Source organism: Triticum urartu, chromosome 3 (assembly GCF_003073215.2).
Source record: "Triticum urartu cultivar G1812 chromosome 3, Tu2.1, whole genome shotgun sequence".
Taxonomy (NCBI): Eukaryota; Viridiplantae; Streptophyta; class Magnoliopsida; order Poales; family Poaceae; genus Triticum; species Triticum urartu.
In genome coordinates this window covers 530,329,136-530,340,245 of record NC_053024.1, presented here as the reverse complement: position 1 = coordinate 530,340,245, position 11,110 = coordinate 530,329,136, and the positions used below count along the sequence as shown (strand labels likewise).

The window sequence follows — 11,110 nt, the reverse complement described above, 5'->3', positions numbered from 1 at the left end:
TTTAATTAACTTAAAGATGATTTGTGAGACGTTTTATATGCGACTATAATCCTTCAGCGTGTGGGTGAGCTCGTAGCCGGCCATTTCTCATTTTAGGTGTGGACTACCAAAGAGTTTTGTGCAAAAAAATAGTACATGTATTATAAGGTAATATAAAGAGTGACTAGGCCGTTGGCCCATGAGCCCAAACACACCCAGGCAGCCACGCTCGGTACCAGACACGAGCGACGTGGTGTCAGGTCAGGCACGCGAGTAGCCGACCGCCTGAGCACGTCGTTTCCCTTCCTCGATTCCAACCTTTTCCCCAACCTAGCGCTAGCTGAAGGCTCCGGCGGCGGCGGCTGGCCCTCTCCTGCCTCTCCCTCGGTCCCTCCCCTCCCCTCCATCCGGCCATCTCACTCCCCTGCCTCGGGCTGCGGCGCCCAGCCCTCTCCTCCGCGGTTCCGCCAGGCGCCAGGCCACTAGTCCGCCTCCGGCCTCCCAAGCGTGGCGGCAGCCGGCAGCCGGCAGCGCCCTCCAGGCTCCAGCCACCGTCCTCGCGCCTCCCCGGCGCGGCGGCAGCACCATCCAGCAGTCCGGCCTCCGTTCCTCAACAGCCACAATGTACTGCATCTATTCTTTCCCTCTGTTTCTATTTTCTAAACAAATCTGAAGATTATTCTGTGATTTCTTATAAATTTAAATTGAACTTGATTCATTTGCTGCGTATGCTCATAAATGATTGCTGCTTACTAATTACTATGTGATTCATTTGCTGCTTACTATGGAAATTGAAATGTTTGTGCAATGTACATCAGACCCTGACGCCGGTTGGCCCCGGCACAAAGCCGCTCCCCGCCAACGCCCCTCTCCCTCAGCTGCTGACCTCGGCAACGAGCTCACCCACACGCCTCTGCTGCCAGAAGATTGCCCGCATGTTGTTATTTTCTTTTTTTATATCTCTGCATCGTGTGAAACATAGCTCGAATTGAGATATATCACTTGTGTTTTCCCTTTCTATCTTACTGTGATGCACTGTATTATTGCAATTTGAAATTTTTTGTTAAAAATCGGTGAACCTTTTTGGTGGTTGAACCTTTTTGGTGGTTAAAAATAGTGGTACTGTTTATTAGATGGCACTCATTTATGACATAATATTCTTAAGTCGATCTGGTTAGGGGAACTGCTTACGAATGCCAGAAAAGAAAATTCTGCAGTGTGATGCAAAATTTGAATTACCTAAGTTGTGTGTCATCTCTATTTTGCTTGATTTAACAAAGCGAAACTAGTGGATATTACTTAGATTTTTAGTAACTAGTTACCCCAGCTAGCCTTCTGCTGTTTGTCACTCGAATGCAGAAAAAAAAATCAAGCATTGGAGACATCCATTTTTTGTCATCGATGAAAACTTCTTTATGTACTTCACATAAATTCTTCTAGTAAAGACACATCTCGATTTATGTTTGTAATGTAAGGTGAATGATGTCGGTATATCATATTATACAATTTGAACCTAAGTATCCAATGCATAGTTTAAAATATTCATATGAACCTATGCTTAATGTAAAAGAGCATATGGAAAATTATAAACTGATCTATTTTGTTTTCATTACTACAGCTAGCAAAGGCTAATGGATCGAGGTTGGATGAGTAAACCAAGATCAACTACTAATTATAAAGAAGGTGTCGAGCAATTTCTATCTTTTGCCTTCCATGATGTTCCACTCGGTGATAAAATTCTCGGTCCCTGTGTAAATTGTGGAAATAAGGCAACGCAGAATTACAACAAAGTGAAAACCCACCTAAGATGTGATGGTATTCTTCAGGGTTATACAAAATGGGTTTGCCATGGAGAAGAGTATGATTCACCGTCATTTGCATTTTCTCCCATGTCAAATAACAACAACAATTTTCATATTCCGGGTTTTCCAGTGAATTCTGATGTAGAAGGCAGTAATAGAAGATTGCATGACATTTCTGGGCTCTTAAGTGCCATTTTCCCCATGGCTGACAGCTTCCAATCACTATCAAGCGCATCTGATGGGGAACTAGATGGTGTTCAGTCTGAATTTGAGAACTTGGAACCTGGTATGGCTGAGAATGTCAATACAACATCTGCAGATGATGATGTAATGAGAGAACAAGACATATACGCTAGTTTCCTCGAGGAAGCAAACACAGATTTATACCCTGGATGTGCAACATATTCGAGGTTGTCATTTCTTGTCACTTTATATCACATGAAAGTCTTGCATGGATGGTCACAGGAATCATTCACACAGCTACTTGGTGTATTATCGGTTGTATTTCCTCAGATAAACCTACCCAAGAAATATTATGAGGTGAAAAAAATCATACGCGGATTAGGGCTGGGCTATGAGAAAATTCATGCATGCCCAAGAGACTGCATGCTTTTTAGAGGCGAAAGAGCTAACCAGGAGTCTTGCCATGTGTGTGGTGCCTCTCATTGGGTTACCAATGAAAATGAGAAGAAAGATTCGGCAACTGAATCTAAAAAGAAGAAGAAGAAGAAGAAGAAACCAGCCAAGGTGTTGCGATATTTCCCATTGATTCCAAGGCTCCAAAGGTTATTTGCAACCAAGAAGACATCAACTGACATGCGTTGGCATGATGAGGGTCGTACAAAAGATGGATTGCTGCGATGTCCAGCTGATGGAGAGGCTTGGAAAGATCTTGATGCCAGATATCCTGAATTCACTGAGGATCCCCGTAATACGCGGCTAGGCGTTGGGTCTGATGGCTTTAATCCTTTCCGACTCATGAGTGCAAAACATAGTACTTGGCCAGTGATGCTTATTCCATACAACCTACCACCTTGGATCTGCATGAAGCAAACATCTCTAATTTTATCAATGATTATTCCTGGACCAAGTTCCCCTGGCAATGATATTGATGTATATTTGCAGCCGTTGGTGGATGAGCTGCAACAACTTTGGAAGGGTGTGGACACTTTTGATTCATGTACCCAGGAGAAATTTTCTCTTCGAGCTGCACTATTATGGACTTTGAATGATTTTCCAGCATTAGCTTACCTCTATGGGTGGAGCACGAGCGGTAAATATGCTTACCCGTCTTATGGTCCTTTCACAAGATCATATTGGCTAAAGAAGAGTAAGAAATTTTGTTATATGGGTCATCGCCGATGGCTAACACAGCATCATGTATTTCGGAGACGAAAGAAGAAGTTTGATAACACCGAAGAGATGGAACTTGCACCTATAACAATGAGTGGTAGCTCAGCTTTGAGAATGTTGTAGGGCAGAGTGTTTGTCTTAGGAAAAAAGGTTGTTGTGGCAAAGAAAGGGAAAGGGAAAAGGAAGGGCAAAGATAGTGGAAAAGGAATTGAAGGTTCTGAAAAACAGAAGCGTAAAAGAGCGCCTAACAAGAAATCAGGTAACGTCGCACGTAAACCTGAAAAGAAGCCTGAGGATTGTTTCAAAAAGAAGTCGATATTCTTTGATTTGGAATACTGGGAGCACAACAAGTTAAGGCACAATCTAGATGTAATGCATATTGAGAAAAATGTCTTTGAAAATTTAATTGGAACCTTACTGGATATTGATTCTAAAACAAAGGATGGCCTTAATGCATGACTTGACTTAGGAGAAATTGGAATTCGATCTAGCCTTCAACCTCATGAAGGTGATAAGGGTAAAACTGAATTGCCGCATGCACCTTTTAATATGTATAAAGAAAAGAAGGAGATTCTTTGTACAGTGGTTAAGAATTGTAGGACACCTGATGGTTGTGCATCAGACTTTTCGAGGTGTGTGAACATGAAAGAATTGACATTGACTGGCCTCAAAAGCTACGAATGCCATGTTATTCTACAAGACATCCTTCCTGTGGCATTTTTACACTGTTATCCCAGTAAAGATGTCATGAAAATAGTTGTTGAGCTGGCTAATTTCTTCAAGAAGCTATGCTCCAAAGTGTTAGATGTCTCTGAGCTTGACAAACTGCAAGAGAGTATTGTGAAGACACTTTGTAATATGGAAAAGGTTTTTCTTCCATCGTTTTTACTGTCATGGTACATTTAATGGTGCATTTAGTTGAAGAAGCTAAACTTGGTGGCCCGGTGCATTACAGGTGGATGTACCCTCTAGAGAGGTATGCTACTTTGATTGATTTGTTATTTTCCACAGTGCATCTAAGTATATGATTTGATTTATTGTTTTCCATTATGCATATAACATTGTTGTTTTATGATGTTCAGATCATTTGTTTGGCTAAGGTCACTTGTGCGCAATAGAGCTTATCCTGAAGGTTCTATTGCTGAAGGATATACTGTTGAAGAATGCTTGACCTTTTGTTCAAGATTTCTAGAAGGAACCACACGTTTCACAAGAACATCTAGGAACCCTGATCCTTCAGATAATACAAAGGGCATGTACATGTTTGATAGTGTTGGTGAGCGAATTGGAAAGGCTGTCACTATAGGCCAGTTGGACGATCAGCTTCTAGTTCAAGCACATAGATATGTCTTGCGACACTCTGATGATCTTGATGATCTTCGTAGGTGTGCTTCAATGTTGTCTCCTATTTCTTTTATTTTTCACAAGTTGCAAAAAATCATGATGTTATTTGTCTTATTATTACAGAGAATTTCTGGACCAAGAGAAGAGGAAACCGGGTAACTTAAATTTGACGGATGATGACAATGAGGAATTGATTAGTAGACACTTTGCTGACTGGTTGGAACAAAAGGTATAATTCACCTTTAGCATGTTCCTTAACTGTAGTTCCATGTGAACTCAATGTAACCACTCTTACATACAGGTTATACTAGATGATGGACTGGATATCACAGAAAAGATAAGAGCATTAGCCGCAAAACCAAGCAAATGCGGGGTGCGCTATAGTGGCTATATAATTAATGGTTTCAGGTTTCATACTATCAGTCGCGAGACAGGACACGTGACACAAAATAGTGGTGTCGTGAACCTTGCTGAAAATGGCGTGTCCTATTATGGTCGGTTATCTGACATCTTCAAATTTTCATACAAAGATTACAAGGTGGTCTTCTTTAAATGTGATTGGTATGATGTTCATCACAAAGCTGGTATTATAAGAGATGAGTTTGGATTCACTCATGTGAACTTCTCCCAAAAAATACATACAGGGGAGAAGTTAGAGGATGAACCTTTTGTATTTTCTTCCCAAGTGGACCAGGTCTTCTATATCCAAAATCCGAGAAGTGAGAATTGGAATACCATGGTGAAATTCAAACCTCGTGATATTTTTGACATGGGTGATGAAACAGAGTAGTCTTTGTGTTTTTAGCTTCTTATCTGCAGCTAAGATATAGGTTGAGCAATTGTCATCCATGCTCCTAGGTAGAATTACTCCAACATAATTATTCTAGCTGGGTGGATCTTCTTCGGAATGTATGTTACTCTGTGATGAACGAGCCTACGGTCTTTTTTTAATGTGTATGTTCCCTTTTGTTATGAATGAGTTGTATGTCTGTCCGTTTAGTTCTTTGAACAGTTTTTTAACTTTCACTGACAGTACTACTGCTAAATTTTGGAACCTTCTGATGAAGTGTGCTTCAGGTTAATTTGTCCTGATTGGATGCTTCTTTGTGCTAGTTTATAGAAAATGAAAGTAGTCTAGTAAATATTTCAATAATATTTTGCAAGTGCATGACATCGACTTTGCACGATTGACATCCCAGTTAACCAGAAAAAATTTAAATAAAGATGGAGAAACTGGAAAATCATAAAAATCAAACGCAGTAAGGGATATTTCGTGAAATCAGTGAAGTGTTACAATAACTAGTACATTTCTTTTGTTATTTTTAAAATCCTGGGGACGGCCACATATGGCCATTGACTTTCATAAAAAGTTAAAATTTTGGGGGGGGGGGGGATCACATTTGAAAAATGTTTGCGATCTTAAAAAAACATGAATTTGAAAAAGGTTCACACCTTCTGAAAATGTTCATGAATTTTAAGAAAGTTCACCAATTCAATGAAATATAATCACAAACTAAAAGAATGAATTTAAAAAATATTCATGATCTTTAAAAAGTTTGAGTATTTGAAAAAGTTTCACGAATTTGAAAATGATTTATGGTTTCAAAGCTTTTTTGCGAAAAAATGGAATTTTTCACTAATTAGAGAACAGTTCACAAATTCAAGAAATGTTTTTGAACTTGAAATTATTGTGAATTTGAAAAATGTTCATGGTTTGAAAAAAATATTCACAAACTTAAAAAAACTTTAATTCTAAATAAAAGTTCAAAAATTTGGAAGAACTCCAAGAATTTGAAAAAGAAAGAAAGAAAGGGAAATAGAAAAAATAGAAAGGAAAAATAAATAAAAATTAAAACAAAAGGTAAAAAATAAAAGATAAAAGAAAAAAGGAAAACCCAGGAAAACTTAGTAAACCTGACCGAAATAAACCTAAACAAGATAAAAATAACCGACTTAAAAAATCTGACGAGCTTCTGTATGCTTCCTACAGCCCAACCAAGGAAGATTTTGGGGGCCTCGAAACCCGGGAGTAAGAGGGAGGTTCGCGCTTGTGCCTTAGTTGGGCCGATCATTTATAACAAAAACACCATGGCGTGAGATGCTGCAACCGGCGATGCCCAGAGCTGGAAATGGTGACGGTGGCCCTGCTGGACGCTCGAGCCAGCCACACGATTTGCAGGAATCGGTATGGCAGGTTTATTTCGGACCAACTGCATATTTGCTCCAACCGGAGTTGGGTGTGGACTACGACCGGCGGCATGAGATGCTAGAAATGAGTGGCAGCGCGGTGCTTCAAGTGAGGTACTACGTTGATCATAGCTACAAGCGTAAATGAACACGGGAACATGTTGAGGAGGAGCCCCTCCCCTCTGATGAAACTGCTGAGACCAAACCGAATGTTGCGTCAAAGAGGAGCCACCCCCTCACGCAACACGTTTGACCGTTTCAACCGACTGGCATCACCGCTGCGTCGCAACTGGTGTGACAAGGTCGTGAAGGAGGAGGAGCCCTCCCGGGCGCCTCCTCCATTACCTCGACATGGCGACGACACATCGTCATGCAGCACCTTGACGTCGGCCAAGAGGGTGGCACAGGAGGAGCGGCAGGAGTGGCACAATTTGGACCACGTTTGCCACATCAGACGCTGACACCGCGAAGATGCCGACACTACATCAGTGACCAGCTGGTCTAGATCAGCTTGGAGGAGTCGTTGCGTGCCGCCGGTTCCGTCGCTGAGATGGGCTAGTTGAAGGGATGGCACGCTGGTGCGGCGTCAGCGGTCGACATGGCAGCGCAAGGAGGAGGGCCAAACTCAACTTTGATCTACCACTGCCTTTATTGTTTTTATTAAGCTATATCGATATTACTTGGATACGTATATTACCCAATGAAATTTGATATTTTTTGAAAAATGAACAAAGCATAAGGATTATCCAATAAAGGATACACCTAAAAAATTTATTTATCAATATATGTGTTTTTTAACACATCCATATATGTGATTACTTAGAGCTCCCAAACTATTCACACTTAATTAAATTTAGGCTTCCCGGAATAATTTTTTCTTAACAAAATTTGGCGCTACACATATTTTCTTTACCGCGGGAAAGACTTCGCGCGTCTCTGCTATTTTTCCTCCCCACCATCTTCCCCGCCTCCCCATGATCCAACTTCCCGATTCCAATCTGCCCGGCATCATGAACCCGCGCGCCGCCATTCCCGCACACCGCGCGGTGGCAGCCTCATCATGAAGGGCTGCCCTCCGCCACTAGCTCCGCTCGCCGCCGCTAGCTACGCCCGCCGACGACTCCCTTCTTCCTCCATCAACAAGGTCGCTAGTCGGAGCCTCGTCGGCATCCGTCGTCCTCACCATCACGAAGCCGTGCTCCTCCCGACTTCGTCCTCACCGCCACAAAGCCGCATCCGAGCCGATCTCAGCCTTCACACAAAGCTGCGCCGTTTGTCCATCGGTACGCCGCCCAGCAAGCAGCTCTCGCCTCCACCACGTCAAGCGGGTGATCCCTTGAATCCCATTGCCCCAACAGTTTTACCATTAAATCAACCGAAGTGGCTCCTTCATTTATGCATCTCAAATCTTGATCCTCTTCTCCTTCGTCTCCTTACTTCCTTCATGTAGGCAATGCACTCTAAGTGTTTGTTGAATTGCTTGCTTGCCTAGAAATCAATCCTGACAGATTTTCTTTAAAATATGTGAGCAACTGTTTGGTCCAATCAAAATGTGTATGTCAAAAATCAAAAGTAGTACAAGTGGTGTTAGATAGATTGGCCAAATAACCTCACATTCCATTTCCGCTGGAGTATAAAACATGAGTGCTTGGTTGCACAGGCTGCAATGTATTCTGCTATTTTGTAGTATTCTTAGTCTGTCCTATTTCCTACCTCATCTTAGTGCAGTCCCACTATTTTTTAGTTTTGATTCTTGCATCTTAGCTGAAGGGAGGTTTCAATCAGCAGCTCTCAGATTTTGCATTAAAAGATTGTTGTTACAGGTTTGTATGTTGCTATGTGTGTTACAGTAAGTTCTGAAGTGATTTTTGGGTGCCTTTTCAGTTACATGCGTGTATGGGTCATATTTACGGCAAGATCACCTTATTCCACTGGAGTCCAACACAGTGGCGGATCTAAGATTTCGAAACAGGGTGGTCCGTCTATAAAAAAAATCGACAACAAATATGTCATGCAAACAGAGATTTGGCTGGATATTTTTACAACAAATAGGCCATACAGTGCCGATTTTTTTCAGTTGAATATACTTTTTTAGGGAAATATACTTATAAACACAGCAGCTCCTAATTAATAATGATTTCAATTAGATATTGGGAATGGGGATTGGGATGTGCGTACTAAAGATAATGGGATGGGCGGTCGGCTTCTGCACGTCTCCACAGTGTCCAGTTCGACGCTGGTTAGGTCTGCTAGCTGCTAGTTGGGCTCTGTTTTATTTTTTTCTCAGATCCATCTCTGTTCTCCTATGGTATATAGATCAAACCAAAATCTCAGGGTGGGCAGCGGCCCACCCTGTCCACCCTCTGCCTTCCCCTCTTGTCCAACATATACCATTTGCTACAACTAGTTTCTATTTAAAAAAGTTGTATAGCAGAAAGAGGCTAGTTATCTAGCAAACGTAAGATAAACTGGATTGGGCCGTCTGTGACATTGCTGTTTCTATTTAGGACTATACCAACTACGTGAGTTTGTTGGCAGTGTTGTGTTATGTTATTAGCATTTGGAAGATAACTTTTCTTACATATCTTTTGTGAGGCAAACATAAGAATTGAGTTACTTGGTAACTGATTTATGAAACACACACACATAATGCAGTAATTTTGATTCTTTGGTTTGTGCGTAAGGCTGTTTGGTTCCAAGAAATTTGTGAAATCATATGCATGACCTTGACATATGCTTCGATGCTTGACCTTAACATATGATTTTAACATTGTTTGGTAAAGATATCATGTCGAGGATACCTCGACGGCTTCGAAGCCTAAACATCCCAGAGCAAGCTTCTGAAAGTGTACAATCAGATGAAGAAAATTTACAAGGCCCTCCAGAGATTGATGATCTAGTACCAAAAAAGCCTCCTGAATCTACTCGGCAAATTAAAATAATTTGTAAGCTCAATTTTCTTTTTCAAACACATATCTAGTGTGCTGTATATGGTCCAGTTATATGCCATTGTGATACTCTTGCATGCAGGGCCAAATGGAGATGTGCGACAGATTATAGGGGAATTCCGAGGTAAAAATTTGTCGGAATTACGTGGGGGCAAGATAATTGTGGAGACTGACGGAAGTGGAATTCCAAATGGAAGGTCGGCTGCCATTCTAGGTCAACATCTTACCTGGCTTGCAGAAAACTCAACATTTGCACCATTGCATATTCCAAGATGGGACAATGAATTGTTTCTACAAAAACATGGGCAGATGATCACAGATGTGGAGGTAAAAAAATTATAGCACTGTTCAAGGCTGTTCATTTCACATTGCTGATTGTCAGTTTTAATATTTGAAGGAGAAATTTATCTACCCCAATGAGACTAGACAACTTACAAGAGACTGGATCCTATTGAATATTAACGAAAGATGGAGAGTGTATAAGTCTCGTTTGAAAAGTAAATATTTCAAGCGTGAGAAGAAGTCTTTGGCTGAAATTGTAGCAGGTGTTCCCAAAGGTGTTAATGCACATCAATGGGATACTCTTGTTGGGTTTTGGTGCCAGGATTCACACATGGTAATGTGTTATATTCTCATACTTAATCTGGCGTACATAACTAGTTTGGTGACATTAATATTGACTAGATGTGTTGTTTTCCTAGAAATTATGCGAAAAGAACACCGAGTGTGCAAAGAAGCAGAAGAATCCACATACAACCGGGAGAAAAAGCCATGCTAGGCTCAGAAAAGAGATGGTCAAACTTTTTCTTTCTAAAGATGACTCAGAAAAGTTTTGTTAGTGAAGAAAACTGAACATGTTCTAACAGAAACACTAACAAACATTCTAATTTACTTTGTTGAACAGGAAATTAAGAGCAATCGAAAGGTTAGCAAGATTGAACTATGGGATGAAGCTCATAAGCAGAAGAAGGACGGTGAATACAAAAATGCGAATACAAAGATAGTGATGGTATACTTCTACTTGTGATTAAAGTAAAGGCTTTAATTTAAAACTACTTAGTATAATGAGGTGTTTTGTATTTATTTCAATAGGAGAAACTGGAAGAAAGAAAGAAAGATAACAATGGGAACCTTTCATTTAGTGATTATAGAGAAGTATTTAAAAGCGTGCATGGGGAAGAGGCAAAAAAGAGGGTATTATGGTGACAAGTATTGGAGCGAAATAAAAGTTTCTCAGGGACTGACTTTTGTTCAGCATCCCGAGAAAGAAGAAAATGTTCAATTTAGACTGCGGGCACTAGGTGATAATGTAGAAAATGTGACAGATGAGTTGGCTATGATCCGTTCGTTCCTGAAGCGAAAATTCCCCACAGAGGATTTGAGAAATGAATTTGTAACCGCGAGAAGTGATGAAGTTAGTATCTAAACCACACCTCTTTCTGCAAAGATAAAAATATGAGTATTAATATACTATTATCATGTTCTTGTTTCAGGTTG

General features: G+C 40.8%; 1 protein-coding gene and 1 long non-coding RNA gene across 2 annotated transcripts; both read left to right on the top strand.

Moving 5' to 3' along the window:
• The first annotated feature begins 1,982 nt into the window (after positions 1-1,982).
• On the top strand, positions 1,983-5,268 carry LOC125546922. Its single transcript, XM_048711014.1, has 6 exons — positions 1,983-2,108; positions 3,258-3,393; positions 4,053-4,110; positions 4,217-4,519; positions 4,602-4,707; positions 4,780-5,268. Exons 1-6 carry the CDS (start codon positions 1,983-1,985, stop codon positions 5,266-5,268), a joined length of 1,218 nt encoding a protein of 405 aa, XP_048566971.1.
• Positions 5,269-9,850: 4,582 nt separating this feature from the next.
• On the top strand, positions 9,851-10,582 carry LOC125548633. The gene is made up of 3 exons (XR_007301136.1): positions 9,851-9,940; positions 10,315-10,407; positions 10,518-10,582. It is a non-coding gene; the product is annotated as an uncharacterized LOC125548633 (long non-coding RNA).
• The last annotated feature ends 528 nt before the right edge of the window (positions 10,583-11,110 follow it).